Source organism: Podarcis muralis, chromosome 7 (assembly GCF_964188315.1).
Source record: "Podarcis muralis chromosome 7, rPodMur119.hap1.1, whole genome shotgun sequence".
Classification (NCBI taxonomy): domain Eukaryota; kingdom Metazoa; phylum Chordata; class Lepidosauria; order Squamata; family Lacertidae; genus Podarcis; species Podarcis muralis.
Window position 1 is genome coordinate 15,266,674 of NC_135661.1, and position 25,588 is coordinate 15,292,261.

The following is a 25,588-nucleotide window of genomic DNA, read 5'->3' on the forward strand; positions in this document are numbered from 1 at the left end:
CTCCTGGAGAGGAGGGAACTTAGATGGCTGTGGTGAGGCAGAGACTTTCAGGCTTGGCAACTGATCCAGGAGGCAAGACCTACCAGACACGAGCTGCTGTGCTCATTGGGCCTGGCATTCCTCCAAATCTGTGCAGACTCTGTTCTTGCTAACAGAAAGTTCCCTCCATCTTCAACGGTGTGATTTACTGCTGGCTCACTCCTGACATTTAGGTACACTGGAATAAACCCAAATTAAGCTACAACTCCTGAAAAGACTGAATAAAAGAGTCATGCAGTCGCAAGCAACAATTTTCTTTGAGTTTCCCAGCGGCTCTAAAGCAGCCTTCACTATCCCTGGTGCCCTCCAGATATTTTGGACTACAGTCCCATCAGTTCTACTCCTCACAGCCACCTTCCCTGGGGATGATGGGAGTTGTAATTCAAAACATCTGGGAGGTTCGAAGGAGCAACCTGCTGCCCCAGCAAAAGAAATTTGTCTACCACACCCTACTCTCTAGATTTCTACTCTCCAGATTTGCTCTCAGGGGCTCTTAAAGCCAATAGTTATCCTCCAGAAAATGTCATTCATCACTGGCTAAAAAAAGAAAAGTAGATCTCTGTTCAGCAGAGCTCTTCATCTTCTCTCCCCAGGATGGATCCTTAGGAAAGCTTCCACCGCCTGCATGGAAGGATGGGACATACATAATCCCTAAAGGAATCCGGCCCATCTTAAGGCTGATGGCCATTGAGGTGAGTGTAAAGCCACAAGATGATATTATTATTATTATTATTATTATTATTATTATTATTATTACCCTGCCCATCTGGCTGGGTTTCCCCAGCCACTCTGGGTGGCTTATAGCATGCATTGGGGGGGGGGGGGAGAATAAAGCATAATAAAACATCATGAATTGAAAAGATTGCACGGGGGGGTGTAAACTCCACAATTATCATTTAATTCTTCAAAGGTTTAGGGGAAGTAAAATGGATGGATTGGTCCAACCTTGCAGCCAATCCAGAAAGCAGAGCCTCAGGCCCTGTGGCCCCACTTTCTGCTGAGCTGTTGCTTTTATACATATTTATCACGATCTTCCCACAGATCCTGGCTTGGGGCCTGCGGGACATGAAGACCTACAATCTGCTGGCCGTCAGCAACCCGAGTCTCATCATAGAGTGTGGAGGAGAAACACTTCAGACGCCAGTCATCAGGAATCTCCAAGAGCACTCCAATTTTCCAATCAATATCTATCTCATGAAAGTGGTGAGTGGGCCCCTAGCATACGGCAGAGACAGTTTCCAAGGGCGAATCTTAAGACTCGAGATGAAACTAACCTCTCCTCCTAGAATAGGAATAAGAATAATTTCCACCATTTTAGAGTTTGCTAATCAGATTTTGCAACCCACATTTTCACTGTGACCTTTTGCCTCATGTCTCCTTTACTAGCTATACTTTCCTTCCAGCCTCTATGCAGGGCTGGCCCACCCATGAGGCAAGGTGAGGCGACCGCCTCAAGCAGCAGGATTCACAGGGGCAGCAAATCTGGCCTCCAAGGAATGCATTGCCCACTGCTGCCCCCACAGTGCTACCAACAGTTGCAGCGTGCTCCTTGGGGGCTGGGTCTGCTGCCTCCTCAGCAGGCCTCCCATGCCACCTCCACAGTAGCTTCTTAGAATCCTATGGAATTGTAGAGTTGGAAGGGACCCATGGGATCGTCTAGCCAAGCCCCCTGCAATGCCGGAATATTCAGCTGTCCCATATGGGATCTTAGTGAACAGGAGGCACTGCTGGTCTCCTCCTACCCTTGTTCCAGATGTAGATCTTCTCTCACCCTTTCTTCCCTCGTGGGAGGAGAGGGGATGCCATTTTGTGGTTTGCCTCAGGTGACAAAATGTCTTGGGCCAGCCCTGCCTCTAGCCAAACTGGTAGCGTGTGTCGTCAAGAGCCACAAATGCTTATCTAAGCCAGTGTTTCCCAACCTTGTGCCTCCAGCTGTTTTTGAACTACAACTCCCATCATCCCTGACTAGCAAGACCAGTGGCAAGGGATGATGGGAATTGTAGTCCAAAAACAGCTGGAGGCACAAGGTTGGGAAACACTGATCTAAGCAAGCATCTTTAGGCCAGGCATGCTCATTATATAGGCATCTTTTTAGTTACTAGCTATACTGAAACCTTAGAGGTGTCATCTCCTCACTTGGACAGCATGACAGTATGTGCACAGCTGTCTCTGTCTCCCTCAAATGGATCCCCCAGCCATTCCTCTCCTGGAAAAACCTCATGTAGCCCCTCCTGATCTCTCTTAGTACCTGCCTGTGGATGAAGATTATGCGCTTCCTATCGAACTGAAGGTGATAGACCACAGAGAGTTTGGATTTAAGCCTGTGGTGGGCCAAGCGACTGTGAGATCCATGAGCCAGTACTACTGTGACCCCTGGGAAGAAAGGAAGGCCCATAATCTCCCTGTCAGAGGTAGGCCCCACCTTACAGGAGTGAGTTCATTTCATTTTCTATGCTGCTTTTCACTCACATGAGTCACAAAGTGGCTCACAACCAATCAATGACAATAACATGATAGAACACCACAATTATAGAATACCGTAATTAACAAATAATCAGTAAAACAAGCACCTTCTATAAAAACACTATTAACGAAACAGCTAAAAAAATAAGCTAAACAGCACAGCCACCACACAGGTCATGTTATAAGATTCACAAAACACTACAGCACTCATAATCTATAATATTAGCCACATTAACAAACTAACAGCCCACATACTGAGTTCCATTGCAAGAGTTTATCCTTAGGGCTGAACAGAGCTATATTCCTGGCTGCAAACATGGCGCTGGACACCTCAGTTGCCTCCAAACAGCTGCAAAGCGGCAATTGGGGGGAGAGGTTGCAGAGGAGCTGCAGGGTGTGCTTAACCCTTTCCCACCTGTCACTTTCTCCCTGCAAACTTCTCCTCCTTCCACCCGTTGCTTTTGGTTGCAGCACAGGAAATATAGGTCTCCATGCCAGCCACACACTCTCAAGACCACTGCAAGGACAGAAAGAGGATAGCCTCATGTATGTCTTTCTCAGCTCTGGGGAACAAGAGTGCCTTGCCCAGTGGAGCAGAGCCACAGCAATAGCCCATAGCAGCAGTGCCACTGGCGCTTAGCAAGGTTTGGTTTGTGCCAAAGGACCGAATTGGCCCTACCAGTGTACCTGCACAACCCTGACCTCACTGCCACCTTGTCCTTCCCAGTAAGCGGCAGCGATGCCACTTCCAGGAGGCTACTCCTGCTGCGCCGCTGCCCAAGTCACTCCTGGGAAGGCTGGGTCTGAAGTGCCTTATGGGTTGCTTCCACATCTGTGTTGTGGGTTAAATGACCTTGCATGCCAGCTGAATGGTCTGGGAACACCGGTTGTTGCTGTAACACAGGTGTGAGGAACCTGTAGCCCTCCAGATGGTTGCTGAACTACATCTCCCATCAGCCACGGCAAGCATGGACAATGGCCAGGGATGATGGGAGTTTCAGTTCAGCAACATTGATCCCTGCCTGAGAGAACCATGTAAGCCTCTCTGAGCTTTCCAAAGGGCGCGCAAGCTATACTAAACTAATGGCTCTCCACCTCCTAAAAGCATTTGCAAGCAAGGTGGCGGATTTTGTTCCTGCTTGTTTCCACTGTCAAACCTTTCAAAGTTTGCTATTATTAATTCCACGTCTTCTCAATTTTTCCCTTCTCCAAACAGCCATTGCCAAGACAAAGAGAAAGAAGGTAAGTGTTGCTGCATCTCATTGTCTTGCCACTATTTGATTCAATTCCTTCCTTCCTTCCTTCCTTGAAGAAGGTCTACATTTATCAGGCTCTTCACAGGCCAATGGAAAGAATGAACCTTTAAGAGCCCTGGTCTCCTCCTACGGTGGTGGGTTTCCAAGGGGTAATTGATACTTCCTTTAGAGCCATGTTTCTAGGCACAGGTGTGTGTGTGTGTGTGTGTGTGTGTGTGTGTTTCCCCAGTGCCTTCCCCCCGGAAACATGCTCTTTACTGCTGAATTGGAGCAAACAACCATCCAAATTGTCGTTTGTTCCAATTAGTGTTAAAGAGCAGGTTTTCCTGGGGAAAGCAGTGGGCCAAAAAAAGTGCTTGGACACTGCAATTTATTAAAGCACAAACTTGTGCCTAGAAAGTGTGGGGTGGAAGGTAAGTGTGGGTGAGCCCTAACTTCCCATGTTCTATATCAGTGTATTTTGGTATCTCTGAGATTCTGAAAGTATTCTTGGTTGCATGAATTTTGCAAGCATGTTCACATGGGGTGCTGGCTGGGCTTCTTGGGCCTCAGCATAACCTTGCGTCAACTATGAGTGATCCCCCAAAAGCACACCACACATGCCTCTACAATGGATTGGTAGCAGAAGGGAAAGCCTCATCCAGGGAAGCTCAGGTCTTCTTCATTCAGGGCTGGACCTACCATCAGACAGAGTGAGACACCCACCTCAGGCAGCAGATGTTTGGGGACAGGGAGTGGTGGGCTGCAAACCCCCAAGGATTGTGCTGGCTCAGGAGCTCTGCGGAGTAGCCTACACATTTGTTTTGTGTGCATGCCCCAAAGCATAGATCCTACACCTTCCTGCTCAGTTCTCATTCAGCCACCATAGCAGGTGGAATGGAGCAAATTCTTTCTAGGTCCTTCATCCAAGCAGGTTAAGCTATTGCCAAACTTCCAGTTTTTCTTCTTCCTTGCTTTTCTTTCCCTTTTTCTCTCTTTTTAAGGCTTCTGTCTTTTGGTTTTGCATTTCACTTCCTTAGCTTTAGCCACTTTTCAGGCCACAGCCTATGGCACAGATGCTGCCATGTAAGTAGTGGTAGTCAAAAAAGCCCAGTCTCCCAGGGAAGAGAGAAACTATGGGGTTCCCTGGAAGGAGGAACAAAGTCGGATGGCTGTTGGGCTTGTGAGAGTTATTCTGCTGCTTCTTGCAGGAGCTGGGCAAAGCCTACAAGGCCTGGTTCTGGAAAAGGCCCTTTAGGAAAGAAGAGAAGGTAAGTCATGATGCCATCAAAGGTAAGGGCCAGTGTGGTGTAGTGGTTAAGAGCGGTAGATTCGTAATCTGGTGAACCGGGTTCGCTTCCCTGCTCCTCCACATGCAGCTGCTGGGTGACCTTGGGCTAGTCACACTTCTCTGAAGTCTCTCAGCCCCACTCACCCCACAGAGTGTTTGTTGTGGGGGAGGAAGCGAAAGGAGAATGTTAGCTGCTTTGAGACTCCTTCGGGTAGTGATAAAGCGGGATATCAACTCCAAACGCTGCTGCTTCTTCTTCTTCTCCTCCTTGATTGCGGGTGCTGCATCCGTACAGATCTGGAGGCTCCCAAGCCACTCCCCTGCTTGATTTCTTGTTGATTAGAGAGGGGGGTAAATTGTGATGTGGTGCTTCAGTCATCAAAACAAAGACTGGTGACTATTCAATTGGGGGGGGGGCGTAGACGGATCCATCATAAAACCCACAAGCCCCACCCCTCTGACTTCTTCCAATTTTAGTAAAAAACTTGTGTAGAAACAGTAGCTGAGGGAGCATCACAAAATGTTTGGGCTATTGTGCTGCCTCCTATAATCTGAACATATTCTACAGATCAGATCCCACAAGTCAAGTTTGGATCCGAGCGAATGTTGTTTTGCTCTGAGAGCATGTGATGTGGAGGTGAACTGAATTTCCTTCTCCCCATATAGGAGATGGAAGAAGAGGAAGAGGAGGTCGACTGGTGGAGCAAGTACTACGTGACTATGGGAGATCTGTCAAAGAGTGGACATTACCTGGAGAAGGGCTTTGATAGTTTGAAGGTGCCTTTGCTGTGGGGGGAGGGGTAGCAGCCCAAGCAGAATGCAAGGCAGAACGGCAGGTTTCCTCAACTAACATCTGTCCCCAAACTCATGTTTGTAGAGATAATGAAGGGATCTAGTTGTTGTTTTTAGGGTTATTAAAACAAAAAGGATTGTGAAGAACTCCAAAAGGATCTCTCCAAACTGAATGAATGGGCAGCAAAATGGCAAACGCTGCCATTCTGTGTAAACAAGAGTGAATGATGCACATAGGGATCATTAGGGAAGGAATTGAAAATAAAACTGCCAATATCATGATGCCATGATGCCAATCTATGATGCAACCACACTTGGAGTACAGTGTACAGTTCTGGATGCCTCAACTCAAAATGGATATTGTTGAGTTGGAAAATATTTAGAAAAGGGACACAAAATACCCATCTGGGTCTTTTTAGTTTAAAGAAAAGGGAAGTAAGAAGATACATGATAGAGGTGTATAAAATTGTGGGTGCTGGGGAGAAAGTGGCTAGAGAAAGGTATTTCTCCCTCTCATAATACGAGAACTCAGGGATGTTGAAGGAAGCTGAAAGTTGAAAGATTCAGGACAGACAAATGAATGTATTTCTTCACACATTGCATAGTTAAACTTTAAAGTTCACTCCCACAAGAGGCAGCGATGGCCACCAATCTGGATGGATTTAAAAGATGGCGGAGGGGGCTAGCGATGATGGCTGTGTTCTGCCTCTACAGTCAAGAGGCAGAATCCCAGTTGCTTCTGAATACCAGTTGCTGGACCTCGTGTGGGATGCTCTTGTGCTGGCAGGTTTCCCACGGGCTTCTGGCTGGCCACTGTGAGAACAGGCTGATGGACCTGACCCAGAAGACTCTTACATTCTGATGTTCTTAAATGTAAGAAAATGAATTTAACTCAATGCCAGGGGAAAGATGGCTGAAGCACTGAGCAGGTGCACACGCTGCAGGGAGCCCAGCCAAGGTGCTAAGCCAACGTCTGTGTCTCCTTCTCCCAGATGTATAGCTGTGAACTGGAAGAAGTGCCTGAATTCCATGGCCTACAGGATTTCTGCCAGACCTTTCAGCTGCACCGAGGGCTGGTGAAAGATGACGACCCCAGAGTGGGGGGTCAGTTCAAGGTGAGGGCCTGCCCCAAGTGGCCCTGCTTTCTAGCCATCTATAAAAATCCACAGACAGTCCACCCTGGAGACTGTTTTCAGGAGACTGACTTCCCACTCTGCTTCAGATGTATATTAAACAACATATAGTCTTCAGAAGCAGAGTTGCCAAGTTTTGCATGGGGGTTTCATCCCCAGGAGTAGCCTGACTAGGCAGTGTTGCAGCAAAAGCAGCACAGCGTCTTTGGCGCCTTAGAGGCAAACAAATTGTCGTGGCGTACACTTCCATGGACTAGAGTCCAGTTTTCTTTGTGCAAGGCTTCTTGGTCTCTTGGCATCTGCATGAGAAGCAGGAAATCAGCAGGGGAGAGATTATGGCAGCTTCGAGCAACAACAAGCTGTATTCTTGAAGCCTTTCCAGGCAGTAGCGGCTGGGGGGGGGGGGGGTGTAGGGCGCTCAGCATGGAACAGGCACAGCTGCACAAAGCAATGAGCATTGACACAGAGCATTGGGCAGCCAGGAGAACAATGTGGCCTTGCCAGCTGCTACTTCTGGGGTGGGGGCAGTGGAGTTGGTAACTAAACGAAACAGTGCTTTCTCCTGCAGGGACTTTTCCGGATCTATCCTTTACCAGAAGACCCCAATGTCCCACCCCCTCCACGCCAATTCCAGGAACTTCCTGACAACGTCTGCGAGTCATGTCTGGTCCGGATTTACATCATCCGAGCCTTTAACCTAGAGCCAAAGGACAGCAATGGTCTGGTAATCACAACAGCTTTGTTCTTTTGCTTGTCTGAGGTTACTGCTTCCTGCTCTGAGCTTCCCTGTGTTATGTGATAGGAGGCTTCCTCTGCAGCAGGTGTGGCTGGGCCCCGTTTGAGGGCCTGGTCTCCTAACATTCTGCATTGAACTGTGTCCCCTTACAGTGTGACCCCTACGTCAAAATCAAGGTCGGGAAGAAAAAGGTTGGAGAGAGGGAGGAGTATATTCCCAACACTCTGGAGCCTGTCTTTGGGAGGTAGGTCTGGCACACTTCTCCCTCAGAGCCTCTGCCTGCTAAGGCTAATCTCTTTGTGCACATCCTGCGGATGCTGTCCCCACCTCTGGTACAGGGCAGGGCAGGGCAGGAAGCTACTGGGATAGGAGACACAGGTGCATCCCTACCATGACTTATCCTTGGAATGTACAGAGCACAACAAGCGTTCAGAGGTGGGAAGGGAAAGGGATTATTTCCTCTCCTCTTTTCCATTTTTTTATATATAATTTTTATTAAATTTTCTGTTTTACAATTTTAAATACACATTTAAACATCCTTAAAATATCAATGACTTCTCTTCTTCTTTTATGGTTCATTTTGCATACCATAAATCCCTACATATTTTAAAGGTAAAGGGACCCCTGACCATTAGGTCCAGTCATGACCGACTCTGGGGTTGTGGCGCTCATCTCGCTTTATTGGCCAAGGGAGCCGGCGTACAGCTTCCGGGTCATGTGGCCAGCATGACTAAGTTGCTTCTGGCAAACCAGAGCAGCGTGTGGAAATGCCATTTACCTTCCCGCCAGAGCGATACCTATTTATCTACTTGCACTTTGAAGTGCTTTCAGACTGCTAGGTTGGCAGGAGCAGGGACCAAGCAATGGGAGCTCACCCCGTCGCGGGGATTCGAACCGCCGACCTTCTGATCGGCAAGTCCTAGGCTCTGTGGTTTAACCCACAGCACCACATATTTTACGTAAACTATAAACCATTCAGTATTCCATTATTACACCCATCAAAACTTATTTACACTGTTGAATTTATCTTAATGCTGCTAACGTTTTCAAGTGTACACAATTTCCCCCCATATATTCAATGAATATTTTTGAATCTTCTCTAAATGTATGTTCTTCTTGTTCTCTTATTCTATGTTAGGTCCGCAAGCTGCACATATTCCATCAGCTTATGCTTTCCATTCTTCTTTAGTTGGGACCTCACTCATTTTCCATTTTTGAGCTAAGAAAACGCGGGCCGCAGTAGTGGCATACATACATATTTATTTATTCCTCTACTCTTTTCCTTGACCGCCACAGGATGTTTGAGATTATGTGCAACATCCCAACAGAAAAGGAATTGAAGATCTCATTCTATGACTTTGACATGTTTTCCCCTGATGATGTAATTGGAGACACCACCATTGACCTGGAGGACCGGATCCTGTCCCGCTATGGAGCCAACTGTGGCCTTCCACAGTCCTACTGCGTGTAAGTAGCAATGAGCATAGGTGTTAAGCAGGTGCCTTTTGGACTCACTCAGGCAGCTGCTTCAGATGGGCTCATTGTCAGAGCCCATGGTTTTGCTGCAAGAGCTGGGAGCAGCCAGTTCAAGGGGGCAGCCCCACAGAGATGCCTTCCCCAACAGCAGTGTCATTGCCACGTCCCCTGGCAGGGCAGGAGCACCAGCCTTAACTAATGAACTGCCAGTGGTCATTTCATAAGCTACATATCAATGTTTCATCAACAAAACACTCGGTTTTTAGGTCACGTTTGTCTTCTCTCTGAGATCCACAATATAACTGCCCTGAAGCACCAGAAATATTTCCACTATGTGTTCATCTTACCGTTTTAGCAAGCAATATTAATATTAGCTTAACAAGTTCCTTCTCTTTAAAGTCTCTATTTACTTTTCCAGAGATAGGAATGAAGTAGGTGAAATGAAAATGAACAATTAGCTAATCTTTCTACCCAACAGAGCAGAAAAATCATTGCCCTGTAGACATTTTTTTAGGGCATTACACCAGTTCATGAAATAAACATTTTCTGCAGTCTAGGAGAAACTAAATCCCTCAGGTAGTGCCCCCTGCAGATGCCACTTGACCTCCTGATCGCTCCTTTCTCGTACAGATGTGGCCCCACCCAGTGGCGAGACCAGCTTCTTCCAAGCCAGCTCTTGGAGAATTATGCTCGGACCAAGAACATACCTCAGCCGGATATAAGTGAAGATGGCAGCAGAGCCACTTTCCGAAGCAAGATTTATGAGCTGTCTGACTTTGGTAAGTACTTCAAAATATTCCCACGGAGCAAGAGAGAAGGGGGCTTGAGCTGCTCTGAAAGTTGAGCCTGAGGTCAGCACCAGCCACTGGTATCACTATAAAAGGTAAAGGTACCCCTGCCCGTACGGGCCAGTCTTGACAGACTCTAGGGTTGTGCACCCATCTCACTCAAGAGGCCGGGGGCCAGCGCTGTCCGGAGACACTTCCGGGTCACGTGGCCAGCGTGACATCGCTGCTCTGGCGAGCCAGCGCAGCACACGGAAACGCCGTTTACCTTCCCGCTGGTAAGCGGTCCCTATTTATCTACTTGCACCCGGGGGTGCTTTCGAACTGCTAGGTTGGCAGGCGCTGGGACCGAGCAACGGGAGCGCACCCCGCCGTGGGGATTTGAACCGCCGACCTTTCGATCGGCAAGCCCTAGGCACTGAGGCTTTTACCCACAGCGCCACCCGTGACTGGTATCACTAAGCACCTGCTAAAAGGGAGCCCACTGCCAATCCTTTGAAGCTCTGGCTTGCTGTTCCTCCTCCTCGTTCCTTCCTGCTCACCTGTCCTCTCTGGGTGTGAGAGCAATGGTTTGGCACATATTTAATGCTAAAGGAAGATTAATTAAACTATAGTTTGTTAATCTATGCCTTAACTCTGCCATGCGTTAACTCTGCCCAATGACTTCACAAAATGGTTTTGCCATGCGTTAACTCTGCCCAATGACATCACAAAATGGTTTGTTTATTGCCAACAAAGCATGATCTGAAGCCATGGATATTTGGTGGCTTTCAGCCCATGGTTTATTTTATTTATAGCTTGGTATTATATGTGAACCCAGCACCTGTCCTTAACCATGGTTTGTCTGACATTCACCAAGCAGCAAATAATAATAATAATAATAATAATAATAATAATAATAATAATTATTATTATTATTATTATTATTATTATTATTATTAACATTTGTATACTGCCATATACCCACAGGCCTCAGGGTGGTTACAACATAAAATCACAATAAACAAACAAGCAAAGATGATAATGATAATGATAAAAATAATAATAATAATCCAATAAATCCCCACCCAATAAATCCCCACAAAGGTTTATGGGAAGAGCATAATGCAAGGAAAAATGCTCCCCCAGAAGAAGCACTCTGTAAATGTGCTCATGTTGCACAATGTGTATAAATTGTAGAACACAGGCTGCACTGGAGCAGAATTTTATTTGCAATTGTGGCCCCCTTTGCCCTGCATGGAAGTCTCACTCTCCTGTGATACATTTGGCTGAATAAGTGCTGATTCTGTTGTACTTGACACTCCCCTTTCAGAGACTAAACTACCTTCACATGGCTTCCTGGGGCCTCCAAAAGAGCGCATGGCTCTCCATCTCCTCCACACCTGTGGGCTGGTGCCTGAACACGTGGAGACTCGTGGCATCTACAGCGCTACCAATCCTGGGATCCAGCAGGTAAATTTCCTGCTTCCATTTCCCCGCTGCACCAGGAGTAGCCAGTTGCTGTGAACTGCAGCTCCCACCATCCCTGACAACTGCTGAAGGGTGCCAGGTTAGCTGCTGCTGAGCCGACACATTTGGTGGTTGCTGGAAGAGAGAAGCTTCACTATTTGCCCCAGTAGTCTGGCTCCCCTTCACAGGTGGGAAGCTTAGAGCAGCTACATACTTGGCTGACATGTTCATTTATCCTACATAAAACTACAGCAAACTCATTCTCCAAGAGCTGACACTTACGTAGCCCAAACAGTACCATCCACTCAAAAGAGCACTTAATCCCAAGGATCGGGGGCAAGGAATCTCCAAAACAACACAGTAAGGACTGAGCATGCTCAGCGGGCAAAGACTGTGTCCAATGCCAGTAGTGCTCAGCGTAGACCCATTGAAATTAATAGGCATGTTCATTATGTTCATTAATTTCAACGGGTCTCACTGAGTAGAAGTTGGTTGGCTAAACCCCAGAATGCTGGGAGTTGATGGAGGGACAGAAAAGAATAGTATCCTGTAAAAGGGGTGGCTGGCTGGAAATCTGAACAGAAGCACATCTGTCAGCAAGATTTTCCTGCAGGTCCGACTTACTGTTCATTTATTATAATTGCAATATATATCCAACCATTCTATGCAAAGCATTCAAAGTGGCTTACCAAGTGACGATGGTTATGATTTTTAAAAATGCTATAAACCCATTTTTAAAAGTGTGTGATAGTAAGAACAGGTGAAACCAACAAGAACTGCCCTGTTAAAGGATATTAAAGTAAGCCATGCATTTGAAAAGCCAAGGCAGCTTGACAAACCAAAACCAAATTTCCACATAAGCTTTGTGCAGAAGGATCAGGATGGATGCCTGATAAATAGGTCTTCTGCAGAGACCCTAAGGAGAGAATCCCAGAGGTAAGGCCCAGCCAGTGAGTGAGGAAGGCCTCTCATTGCACCCTTGCCAAACATGCCTTAGACAGTATGTTTAGATGCTATCTAGATGCCTTAGGCAGGACTGAGATGGGGACCTTTCAAGAAGATCTCAAGACTTGGGTTGGTTTGTGCAGGAGAACTTGATCCTTCAGCCAAGATGGTCCCAGGCCATTTTGCCTCACAACCAGCAATTTTAATGGTGCCCAAGAAAATCTACATCTGGTTGAACCCAGTATATGTCATGGATTACTCTAAATTATAGTTTTGTGAGAAATCCGTCATCCAACAGAACTACAATTCCCGGGGTTCTTTGGGTGAGAGTTGAAGCTGGTTTCAGTGTAGTAGATGTTACCCTAAATACTCCTGCCCCAGACCCATTTCCTCCTGATTTGGCTGCAGGAGGCAAGGATAAGTTTGGCACTGACCCCCAGGAGACATTTCAGACAAGCTGAAGTACTGTAATATCCTAAATAGGTGCTGGTAGATGAAATGGAACCTTTCTTTTGAAGCAGAGTGGCACACACTGGAATTGGAAAGAAAGACCAGCCTTCTTGCCTGCAGGTCTGAATTTGCAGACTCCTTTATAAATCTTGTGCCCTATAGCCCAAACCTGGAGGACCCCGCAGGGCACTGAACTAGAATTGTGGCTTAAGAAAGTCTAGAAGTTAGCAATTGCTGAAGAAATAAGATGTGATGTAGCAATCTTGAAAGGGAAAAAGAAACCAGCTGCATTGCAGGCTGTTTGGTGGCAGTTTATTACATAGGCCAACATATCAGGTTTACAAAACACCTTGTCACCAGCATCAGCACAAATCTGGATGTCATTGTTATGTTTCCGCTCCTAACTTTGTCCTTGGACATCTCAGTCTCTTCTGGCCAGTTAAAATGGTGACATTATCCTGGCAATATGCTCTGTAAGGTCCCTGCAAGAACAGCAGAGAAAATGAATGAAATAGGCAACAGTGAGTATACATGAGAATACAATTACTTGCATAGGGAGGAGGATGTGGTTGTTGTTTTTTATCCCTTGTTATGTTCACTGTCTGTTTTGTGACTATACTTTGTGTACATCACTGAAGTACCAACTGAAAAACATTAAGAATGTGCCTCTCTTCATATCCAGGGGAAAGTGCAGATGTGGGTCGACATCTTCCCAGAAAACATAGGTGAGCCAGGACCTCCTTTTGACATCACCCCAAGGAAGCCCAAGAAGTAGGTGCACCAAACACAGCCACCCCAACCCTTTTGAAGACCCAGAGCTATTTGCACGTTTTCAGGATGGTTGAATGAGAGTGTCAGGGTGCAGGTGGACGTGGATGCTGGATCTGACCACCCCGTGTCCGCTGTTGCATACTTGTCATTGTTTCTAATCCCAGAGCAGGACACAAGGGGGAAGCTGGTTCACAAAGGCATCTACTGGTGGCGCCCCTGCTCTTAGGGAAGGGCTGCAACTCAATGCCAGAGCATTTGCTTTGCATTCAGAAGGTTCCAGCTCCAGACCCCACTGGCATCTCCACACTGGACTGGAGCGGGGTTGCACAGAAAGTTTTCCTGTAAAAGTCCTTGTTAGCCTGCCCTGTTCTTGTATATAGCAGGAAGAGGAATCCCTTAAAGCACCCTCCCAGTAGCACCAAGACTCTCCTGTTTGTCTCTGTAGGCACGAACTTCGCTGCATCATCTGGAACACCAAAGATGTGGATCTGGAAGACACCAACATTTTTGGAGACAGGATGAGTGACATCTATGTGAAAGGGTACGAGAGAACAGAGGCAGAAGGTTTATGGCAGCCCAACTCCTGTGGTGGCAAGTGACCAACAACTGGTCTTATTTGCAGATGGAGAGCTATCTACCAGCCCTAGCCATATTTCCTTTGAGGTGTCAGCTCCATGATTCCCAAACTGTTATAGCCCCATTTGCATAACAAAACCATTCATGAATTCATTCATCAATTGTGTTGCTTTTCCCCAAAGAACCAAGGTGGTTCACAACAATCAAATGAAGCAGCAGTTCACAAAGGAGAGACTAGTAGCTAAATATTTGGCTGGTGCTTCTGCATCAACTTGTGCGCCAGAACTTTCTCCGTCTCCTGGTATAGAGAACCTTTGCTCCTCTGCCACATTTGTAGCTGAACTGCAACTCCCATCAGCCTTCAAAAAGGGTTGCCCCAATAGTCTAATGCAAGAAATAAAAGATGGGTTTTCTGGCACCTTAAAGGGGTGAAAAATAGCCTTTGCCAACCTAGTGTCCTCTAGATGTTCTGGAATGCAACTCCCATCATCACCAGCCTGTATGGCCTTGTGTTGCTGAGGCTGATGGGAGTCCAAAAGATTCAGAAGGCCTCAGGTTGGGGAAGATTGGGCTGGAGGATACACTCCAGCAGCAGAGATGTCAGGGGAACCTGGACTTTTTGCTCTGCATTCAGCTCCCGCCTGTCCCTTGCCTAAGGGTCATGGAGGAAGAGGGACATCTCTCCCAAAGCTGCCAGCGGGACTAGATGATGCAGCTTTTCATTGCCAATGTACCCAAGTGTGCCCTAGAATCTGGGGTGGGGCAAAAGAGTTCCTATGAACAACTCCAGCATCTCCTTTGCCCTGGTTCCAGGTGGATGGATGGCCTGGAGGAGGACAAGCAGAAGACAGATATCCATTATAGGTCCCTGACAGGAGAAGGCAACTTCAACTGGCGCTTTGTGTTTACCTTGGAGTACCTGCCCATGGAGCAGGTCTGCGTTCTCACCAAGAAGGTAGGTGGAAACTGAAACAGAGCATTGCTCCAATTTAGAAAAAGGGAGGTGGCCTTGGCTTCCTCAAAGCTTACCTTACCCCATAGGAGCGCCCTCAACCACGTGGACTGCCAGAACTGGCACCTTTACAATTGACATATCATGCCTGCTCTGCACTTGCAAGGAATCAATCTCTTAATGTGTGGCAGCACCTGTTCTTTCGAACTCTCTGTAGGCACCTTTGCTGCACTCTAGTTGATACCAGCTTTAAACAATCGTTTTTGCGTAGGCCACGCCTAGACAGATATGAAAATTTTTAGTATGTAGTTTTTTTCTCCCATTTTAACATGTTAATATTTCTATTTGTTTTTAAAATCAGTTTATTTTATTGGTGTTTTCTTGTGAATATTTTATATTCATTTATGCAAACTGCTTTGATTATTATTATTTGTTTTGACTAAGTAGTACATAAATTTTGTTAAACTTGAATGAATGAAGGAAGGAGGGTTGTGTATGGACAACCAGCAAAGCCTTCCTATCCTCCATCTCACAAATCCAACTCAAGAGATTATGATTATATTATTATTTCTTGAATTTATATACTGCCCTATACCTGGAGGTCTCAGGGTGGTTCACAGAAAATATCTCTCTGCATATCATCTGCTGGAGGATAATCAGAGGCACATGGACAGGCACACGGCTCTCTGTGGTGCACACATCATTTTAATGGATACTCTCATTCATATTCTGGCACACTTAGTCCATGTAAATTTAATAGCACTTATAGTTCTCAGATGCAGGGCACTTCCAGGCTGTTGCTATTTTCTAGTGGGTTTCAATCATGTAGCAGCAATCACAGCTGATTAGGAGGTCCCATGCAACAAATAAGTAAATAAAACCACTTCCCCCAAAAGATCAGGCTTTTTGCAATAAAGGAAGTGACAGGAAAATGCCCTGGAAAGTGTGGAATAATAACATTGGCTTTCATATGACATATTCTAACACACACACCCAAAAATAGACTGATTTTTAAGGAATTTGGCCCTGATCTGCATTGAGTGGCAAGAGCTCTCTGGGTTCCCTGGCAGACAGGGGATCTTTCCCATTAGCTACTGCTGAGAATCTGGAGCTGCCTCATGAAACACAGGGGCTCTGTCTCTGGGGATGCTCCAGTCCCACAAAGCACTTTATATGGAAAGCTCCTCCTCCTCCTCCTTCTTCTTCGTCTTCGGCAATCCCTGGTAGCCGAGTAGGATTGTCTTCCATGAACACGGTTTTAACAATGAGTCTGTGACTGTGGAGGCCAATTCTGGATCCGCACGTCCTTCCACAGTGGGGACATAGGTTTCTGGGCAGGAGTAGATCACAATGAGGGTTTGCCAAATGTGCCTTCCTCTTAGCACATTTCTCCCTTATCATGGAGGAGCTGAATGATGTTCACAAATTTATCTGGGCAGCCAATTTTCAGAAGGACAGTCCACGGTCCAAATTGCATTGCTATTTACAATGTTGAAGGCCTTAGTCAGGTCAATAAATGCCATATACATGGGTTGGTTTTGCTCTCTGCATTTTTCTTGAAGCTGTTGAGCAGTGGAAATCATGTCCACTGTCCCCCTAAAAGGTCTAAAACCATTTTGGGATTCAGGAAGGGTCACCTCAGATATTGTTAAGAGATGGTTTGCTAAGATCCTTGCAAGAATTTTGCTGGCTGCAGCTAACAGAGAGATGCCGCAATAGTTTCTGCAAGCAGTTCTGTCACATTTTTTTCGATGAGCTTGTGAAGTTGTTGCGTAAGTTCAATTCCACCCACTTTGAAGACTTCAGCAGGTATCCCATCAGGTCCACTGGCTTTGTTGTTTTTCTTTGGTTACTAGCTGTACATAACTCACCCAGATTTGGAAATACTGCAAGCTCATCTCTAATTTGTTTTTTGTGGAATTTGTGAGAGGACCTCAGCAGCTACAGGGAAGTTACGGTTAAGGAGATGCTGGTAATGTTATTTCCAGCACAGGGCAATAGTTTCTTTATCTTTCTTTATCTGTTGAGTGTAGGGGGCATATGCCATGATTTACTGGCCCATAGATGGTCTTTGTGGCTTTAAAGAAACTCTGTGTATCATGAGTGTCGGCTAAGTGCTGGATCTCCTGAGCTTTTTTTTTTTTTTAATCCGCGAGGTGTTTTGTAGTTCTCTGGTTCTTCTTTGAACCTCAGCCTTAGCATTGGCATAGGTTTTTTTCTTAGTGGCACAGTTTCTATCTCTTTGCCAGATTTGAAAGGCCTTCCTTTTCTTGTCAAACACACGTTCAATCTCACTGTCATTCTCATCAAACCAATCTTGGTGTTTCGGTTTGGTATCCGATAGTTTGTTCACAGGCGACAATAATGGATGTTTTTAGCTTGGTCCAGTGTTCCTCAATGTTATCAGGGAATTCTGAAAGCAGATGGTCCTTAAGAGTTGTCTGGAAGCAGTCCCACTTAATGAGATCTTGAAGGGCTTGAGTGTTCATTTTGCGCCTTGGCTTCCTTCCTTGAAGCCTGCGTTAAGGTATAATCTTGATAGCCATCGTGGAGCGTATTAGTCAGTGATCTGTCCAGCAGTCGCCGGCACTCGTCATAGCTCTGCTAAGGAGCACATCATGGCGATCTTTAGCACGGACAAGAACATAGTCTAAGAGGTGCCAGTGGTTTGACCAAGGATGCCTCCAAGATGTTTTAAATTTGTTGTTGTTGTTGTTGTTGAACGAGTGTGTTGGTAATAACAACATTGTGCGCTGCACATATCATCAAAAGTAAGATTCCATTCTGGTTGCTGTTGCCAATTCCTTCTTTCCCAATAGTCCCAGGCCACAGATCGAAATCTGGCAGCAGCAGCGGCAGCAGCGGCATGGGCCTTAGGTAATTTTTCACAATGCACATTTCCCCCTTGTTGCTTCATCTTGAAACAATTCCCTCCCCATTTCATCAGTTTACTTTAATACTGTTGTTGTTGTTTATTTGGCTTGTCACTTGTGAATTTTTAGAGTCATCCCAGCCCAACACACAGCGGTCGTTTTTGTTGCAAGCAAACTAAAAACTTGCTTCATCACCAGGAATATGATCCATGTCCCTGGTCAGCTTAATGATGGTTCATCTAAATTTCTGTGAAAATAGTCAGGGGGCCCAATGTGCTTCCTCCAGTGAATAGCCCTGGAGCAACTGGCCGGCTTATCTAGCTAATAAACTTGAAAATAATACTCCAAGTTGGTGCTGCCACCTAGTGTCAAGTGTTTTACCACACTCCTTTCTCTGGAAAGCAGTTTCATGCTGTTAATTATAGAATCATAGAATTGTAGAGTTGGGAGGGACATTGAGGGCCATCTAGTCCAACCCTCTGCAAAGCAGGAATCTCAACGAGATTATACATGACAGGTGGTCATCCAACCTCTGCTTAAACACCTCTAAGGAAGGAGAGTCCTCCACCTCCTGAGGGAGACAGTTCCACGGTCAAACAGCTCTTACTGTCAGAAAGTGTTTTCTGATGTTTAGTCAAGATCTCCTTTCTTGTCACTTGAAGCCATTGGTTTGAGACCTACCCTCCAGAGTCAGAGAAAACAAGCCTGTTCCCCCTTCCATGTGACAGCCCTTTAGATAGGTGGCTATCACATCTCCTTTCACTCTCTTCTTTACCAGGCTATGCATGCCCAGTTCCCTCAACTGTTCCTCATAAGGCTTGGTTTCCAACCCCTGGTTGTCTTGCTTGCCCTCCTCTGTGCTCCTGTCCCACAGCCTCGGCACCAGCTCCCAGATGTGGTAGAGCTGGTCCTGACTTGAGCAGGTCTGCCTTGATGCCTGTCCTGCGTCTCCCATTTCAACAGCCCTTCTTCTACCCTGTTTGCAGCAACATTTCTGGAGCCTTGACGAGACCATGCAGAAAGTGCCCCCCAAGCTCATCATCCAGATCTGGGACAATGACAAGTTCTCAGCTGACGACTTTATAGGTAAAAAGAATCCTGAACCTGGGGGGCAAGACAAGGCTTTTCACCCCATGTCCTATTTCAGGGTGGGGAAGCTTCTTCACCCTGAGGGCCGCTTTCCCTTCTGGGCAGCCTCCCAGGGGCCACATGCAAGTGGCAGGCAGAGCCAGAGCCAACTGTGGGCAAAGCCATAGCTTTGGATTTTGCCTTGTACAGTCGGCGAGGTTCCCTGTGCACATGCACACATGCACACTATCCTCCACCCAGAGATGCAAGAAGCATTAACAAAGAAACTAGTTGCATTCTAGTCAGGTATCATGGACTGGTTGGACGCAGTGGGAGGAACCATCTGAGGGAACCTCCCAGGGAAGAAGGCTCAGAGCCCAGGGAGGGGTGGTGGGACAGCGATGGGTGGTCAGAGGGAGATGAGGGAGAAGACTGGGAGGATCAGGTGTCGGAAGCTGGAGAGGTAACAGGGCTTAGTGAGCTGGAGGGAGTCTATGGCAGACAGAAGTCCAGAATCAGAGGCAAGAGCTGCAGCAGGGGAGGAGGGAGGCCAAGAGGCAGAGAAGTCAGGTTGCTGAAGAAGCAAGGGGGTCTCTCCCTTCTGTTGAGATAGGCTCTTCTCCCGCCTGGTCTCCCAGAAGCAGAAGATGCATGAAAAGGGTGGAGGAGAGGTTGGTTGCATGCAGGCAGAGTCTCTAAATGCTTGAGAAAAACCTTGGAGAGGAGGGTACTCAGTTGGGGGGGGGGAGAGTACGGATGGACTTTCAGTCTTGGCAACTGAACTATGGGGCAAGACCTACCAGGGACGGGCTGCTGTGCTCATTAGGCTTGATACGCCACCAAGTCTGTGCAGATCACGTTCTTCCAAATAAAAAGTTAGCTTCAACTTGCACAGTGTGATTTATTGTTGGTTTGCTCCTGACACCAGGCAAAAACACTCATGGAGGGTGCAGGGTGTGGCCTGGGGAGTGTGGCTGTGGCTGTGGCCAGGATGCGGCCTGAAGAGAGTCCAGATGGAGGGCTGCATTTCCCCCCAGGCCTGAGGTTCCCCTGCCATCAAACATGCCATCTGTCCCTGTCCTTCACAAAGCATGGAGACTGAGCACTCGGTTCCACTTGCAGGAATCCTGGAGCTGAACCTGAACTGCATGCCTCAACCCGCCAAGCGTCCCCGCGACTGCACTGTGAAGATGCTGCTGGAGGACACCGGTGCCACCACCTCCACCTCTTTTTTCCATCGCCGCAAACGGAAACCTGTCTCCCTGTTCAAGCAGAGGGAAATGAGGGGATGGTGGCCCTGCATCGTCTTTGAGAAAGACAAGCCTCGCGTGTCGGTCCGTAAGGCATCATAGGCCAGATCTACCACACCTCTGCATGTTGGGACTTGGGTCTGGGGGCTAAGAATAGCAAATAGAACAGAGGGGAGTGGAGGAGTTCACTTCATGACCTCCTAAGACAGCCTTTCAGAAGTTTTGGTCTGTGAAAAACAGCCATGTTGGCTGGGGCTGGTGGGCGGAGCCTCTGGAGGGCTCTCAGCTCTGCCTGTCTTGTTCTGGGCCTTTTCTAACCCTTCCCAGCTCTGCCGTAGCAAAAGGTTTTCCAAATGTACCATGTGTCCCATTCTCCACATTTCCTTCCCTCCAAGTATTCAAGGCTGGGCATGCCTTGAACAGGACTAACAGGAGATGCCAAATTAAGAATGGTGGCACTACAGACACACCGCTCTATGCAATTGCTGGAAGAGAAGATACCCCAATGAACAGAAGAACCACCCCCATATATTGAAAAATATGCATACATTGGGTATTCAGTTGAGGAGTTACACTAATGTAATGACTTTCAGCTATGCAATTTAACACCCCCATTCCCTGCCCTCCCACCACCACCTAAATCTGATCCACAGGTTTCTCCAGTCAGTTGGGAGTGGTGAGAAAGTAGAAGTTACACTTGGCAATTTTGAGTCGTTGCTCTTTTCCGTTGAATACCACCCTGGAAACCCCTCTGCCCATCCTCTCTCGTTCTCTTAGGGCAAGGTGGAAATGTCCTTGGAGCTGCTGACAGAAAAGGAGGCTGAAGAGCGGCCAGCTGGGAAAGGAAGAGAGGAGCCCAACATGAACCCAGTTCTGAAGCCACCAGAGTAAGACTGCAGCGCCTGGGTGCCCCCTGCTGCATGAACTACTGGGGAGGTAGAAATGGGGAAGGGGATGTCACTGTGTCAAGAAGGAAGCCTTTGCCAATCTAGTACCTTGCAGGTGTTTGGGGCTATAGCTCCCATCAGCCCTGTGCTTGGCTGGGGCTGATGAGAACTGCAGTCCAAAACATCTGGAGAGCACCAGGTTGGCAAAGGCTGTGGCAAAGATTTGGTGGCTGGGCGGCTTCTGTATGAGAGCTACACCAATTAAGCCACATGCACCCAGTTTGGCTAGCCTGCTCTGAGCACTGTGCCCTCTGGCACTCTCCCTGCCCATGCCTGCCTGGCATCTGTGTGGGCCCTGAGGACCTTTCCTAGCTATACTGGTACCGCTCTAAGCAGCACTGGGCACCTAGGTGCAGCCACCCTTTGAATTTTTCACAAGAGCGATGTTAAGATGTTCTGGATACTGCTTGGTATCCCGTTTTTATATGCAAACATATAGAAACTACATGGTATAGTTTTTATATGTTTGCATTGTTCTTACAGGTGTAACTGTTTATAACTGTTTTGTGTCTTTGACTTTAAAATTGTTGTTTTATTCAAGCTGTCACCCCTGCTGGGGACACCCCCTGCCTGAAACCCTAGAGAGCTGCTGCCAGTCGGCGTCAAACAGTTGAAGGGAACCTTTGGCCTTCCAGGTGTTGCTGAAGTACAACTCCCACACCCCAGGCAAATGTGGCTAATGGGCAGGTATTATGGGAGTTGTAGTTAAGCAACATCTGGAGGCCTAGAGGTCCTGATGTATACCATATCAAACTAGGTGGGCCAACAGTCTAACTCAGTGTACGTCAGCTCCCCATGTTCTTAAGCCAGGGAAGATGGAGACAGCTGCTGTAGACAACATCCGGTTAACTTTTCTTGCCCCTTCTCCCCGTGACCAGGAGGCCGGAGACCTCTTTCCTGTGGTTTACAGCCCCGCTGAAGAGCATCCACTTCGTTGTGTGGCAGAAGAGCAAATGGAAGCTCTTGATTTTCCTTTGCTGTGTGCTGGTGATTCTGCTGTTCGCAGCCTTCATCTACGCAGCTCCTGTGAGTCTGCTCAGGAAGAACAAAGGGGATCAGGAAGCTTGGGCTCAGCCACATACCTTGCTAAATCTTACCCAGCTCTGCCCCACTAGGTGCAGCATCAATCCAGGCTAGACCGTCTGGGAGTGGGGTTGCCGTAGTTCACCAGGCTTCATTCGTCCTCAGTGGGAAATCTCTCTGCCTTAGAGCAGGACTACAGGGCCTGCATCTCATGTTTGGGCTTAGAGACTTAGGAGTGCTGTTGGGCTTAGAGACTTAGGGGTGCTGTTGGGCTTAGAGACTTAGGGGTGCTGTTGGTGTACTAGCACCAACAACATCCTCCCTGACCAAGCTGGCTGAGGTAGTCTTGAGCAGTGTGCTGATGGAATCCCAGATGATAATTCTGGGTGACGTCAACTTTCACGCCAATGCTGCCGTTGGGTCATTGGTTCAGGATTCCATGGCAACCATGGTGCTGTCTCAGGTCATCTTCAACCCAATGCACAAAGGACCTACCCTTGACTTGGTCTTTGCTCCAAAAGGGATGAAAAGTGATCTGGAAATGGGTATGTCATTCCATCATTATGGTTGGACCACGTCCTGATGAAGGTTGGACTCATAGCAGCTATCCCTCTCTGCAATTAAGGTGTTCCACCCTCTGAGAGCTACGGATTCTGGTGGATTCCTGAATGCTCTGGGGCACTTTCTGGTGGACAGAGCGGGTGATCCTGCTGAGGCTGTTGTCTCACTATGGAATGAAGAGAACTATTGCAGAGGACTACTGACATGATCACTCCTGAGTATCCTCTTCGGCACTGTGGAGCCTGCAATGTCCCCCGGTATTCTACGGAATTGTGTGCAATGAAACAGGCTAGATGACTGCTATAGTGCTGGTGGTATAGATCTTGTTCCAAGGGCTAGCAAACAGTGATTAAAGTGCAAAATCACACCTCCCATGTGGCATCAAGGGCATGGCCTCCACTGTGTCCTCAAGTAATTGTCCAGGAAAGCTTCTCCAGCTTGTCTGAAACCTGGTCTCATCTGCCGGTAGGAATGGGCCTCTGGAGGCAATGAAAGCCTGTTGTGGTCCATTGTTTTGAGAATACAGTTTTGCTTGATGCTGCAACATTTCCCGAGAGGAATTTGGGACATCAGCCTCCCCCCATCCTGCCACCACCACTTGCCCCCCCTCCCAACTTACCTTGGCTATCTGTCCCTCTCCCCACACTGCCAACTGCGGCCTGTGGCTGCAGGCAAAGGCCATGGGGTGGTAGAAACAGAGGCTACAGCATGCCAGAAGCACATCATCAGCATGCTTCTGGAAAAGATAGTGGCCTGGGCCACAGGCAGAAGCCATAGTACTGTGCCCAAAATGGGACAAATGGGATTACTTTCAGAAGCCAAGGTAGCTTCTGAAAATCCATGATATCCCAGTAAAATTGGGACAGTTGGGTGGGATGCTATTACCTGTTTTTCCCCCTTCAGGGCTACCTGGCAATGAAGATAATCAATCCGATGGGAGGGAGACGCTCCATAATATACCAAATGCCTCCAAAGAAGAAGGAAACTCTTGAGAGGCCACCTGAAGAAGCTCCTGAAACACTGCCTCCAGTTGCTGAGAGACCACTCCCAGCTCCCAATAAGTTGCCACCCACTCCCCAAAATCTACTCACAACTCCCGAGGAAACACCCACTACTCTCAAACCTCCCACTACCAAGAAACCACCTAAAGCTCCCAAGAAACCACCCAAAAGTCCCAAGGAATCACCTCCAGTTCCCAAAAAACCAACTCCAGCTCCCAAGAAACCACCCAAAACTCCCAAGAAACCACCTCCAGTTCCCAAAAAATCAACTCCAGCTCCCAAGAAACCACCCAAAGCTCCCAAGAAACCACCCAAAACTCCCAAGAAACCACCTCCAGTTCCCAAAAAATCAACTCCAGCTCCCAAGAAACCACCCAAAGCTCCCAAGAAATCACCCAAGGCTCCCAAGGAATCACCTCTAGTTCCCAAAAAATCAACTCCAACTCCCAAGAAACCACCCAAAGCTCCCAAGAAATCACCCAAGGCTCCCAAGAAACTACCCAAAGCTCCCAAAAAATCACCTCCAGTTCCCAAAAAATCACCTCCAGTTCCCAAGAAACCACCCAAAGCTCCCAAGAAACCACCCAAAACTCCCAAGGAATCACCTCTAGTTCCCAAAAAATCAACTCCAGCTCCCAAGAAACCACCCAAAGCTCCCAAGAAATCACCCAAGGCTCCCAAGAAACTACCCAAAGCTCCCAAGAAACCACCCAAAGCTCCCCAAAAATCACCTGCAGTTCCCACGAAACCACCCAAAGCTCCCAAGAAGCAACCATCCACTCCCAAGAAGCCACCACTGATTCGCAAAAAAAGACGCACCTGGTAGTTAGCTGCAGTGGAAGCAAATTATGTCTCCAAATGCTGTTGCTTATAATGTCTTGCACCAGAGGACCACTCTGTTCATGCTCCATCTTGCCTCCAGGTATCTGGCAAAAATGGAGCATAGCTGCTTCTAAATCGTAAGCCTACATCAGACAATCCTCACCTAATCTTTGCCTTCCTACAATTATGAAGGCCTTCTGATCCCAACCACAAATTTACAGCAGCATCACTGAATAAAACTAGCTTGGGGTGGGGAAGCAGGGGGTAAAGTACCACTGTAGAAACAGACTATCCAAACAGACTTATGTTCAATTCCCGCCCATCCATCACCATATATTTTAGCACATTTCACTCTCACAGACTATAATATTCCCATTAAAAAAATAAAAGTTAAGCCCTAAGTCTCGCTGCTTCTAGAAGTGGGATTGTTGGTATTTGCTGAGCAATCCTGTGGGGTGTGGAACTGGCTTGGGCGGGGCTGCACTCCCCCTAAAGGGTCAGGCAAGCAGCTTGTGGTGGGGGGGGGGGTCATTGGCTTGGCAGACTTTGGGGTGGAGCAACATCTTCAGCCATGTCTTGCTAACAACATTTGTGGCCTTACTAAAGAGAAGGCATGCCTTGCCTCAGTGATACAGGATGGGGTTAGATTACTGCAATGAGCTTCACATGGAGTAACCCTTGAAGACAGTTCAGAAACTATTTGGTGGCATATGTGGGAGCTAAAATGCTTGGATCACACGGGACCTGTTTGCACCAGTTATGTTGCTTACCTATTTGCTTCTGACCCCAGTTTAAGGTGTTGCCACTGACCTTTAAACCTTAGTTTGGGACCAGGTTATCTGAAGGGTCCTCTGCACTCATAAAAACCTGCCTGAGACATCCTCCTGCCTGAGGTGAAAGTCCATACATGCCTCATTCCAGTAGCTGACTTTTCCTTCAATATTGGTGTC

The 25,588-nt window shown here is 47.4% G+C and overlaps 1 protein-coding gene across 1 annotated transcript in view; it reads left to right on the plus strand.

Moving 5' to 3' along the window:
* Positions 1-25,588, plus strand: part of FER1L5 (fer-1 like family member 5) — a 103,462-nt gene extending 77,874 nt beyond the window's left edge. The window contains exons 36-55 of the mRNA XM_077930949.1: positions 633-731; positions 1,081-1,242; positions 2,285-2,450; positions 3,719-3,744; positions 4,949-5,008; positions 5,695-5,805; positions 6,813-6,935; positions 7,522-7,677; positions 7,842-7,933; positions 8,986-9,156; positions 9,796-9,944; positions 11,263-11,402; positions 13,477-13,565; positions 14,011-14,106; positions 14,955-15,096; positions 18,953-19,052; positions 20,157-20,368; positions 21,062-21,171; positions 22,110-22,257; positions 23,719-25,588. Of these exons, the coding sequence (XP_077787075.1) occupies positions 633-731; positions 1,081-1,242; positions 2,285-2,450; positions 3,719-3,744; positions 4,949-5,008; positions 5,695-5,805; positions 6,813-6,935; positions 7,522-7,677; positions 7,842-7,933; positions 8,986-9,156; positions 9,796-9,944; positions 11,263-11,402; positions 13,477-13,565; positions 14,011-14,106; positions 14,955-15,096; positions 18,953-19,052; positions 20,157-20,368; positions 21,062-21,171; positions 22,110-22,257; positions 23,719-24,642 (3,276 nt within the window). The 3' untranslated portion in view covers positions 24,643-25,588. The remainder of the gene's footprint in view (positions 1-632; positions 732-1,080; positions 1,243-2,284; positions 2,451-3,718; positions 3,745-4,948; positions 5,009-5,694; positions 5,806-6,812; positions 6,936-7,521; positions 7,678-7,841; positions 7,934-8,985; positions 9,157-9,795; positions 9,945-11,262; positions 11,403-13,476; positions 13,566-14,010; positions 14,107-14,954; positions 15,097-18,952; positions 19,053-20,156; positions 20,369-21,061; positions 21,172-22,109; positions 22,258-23,718) is intronic.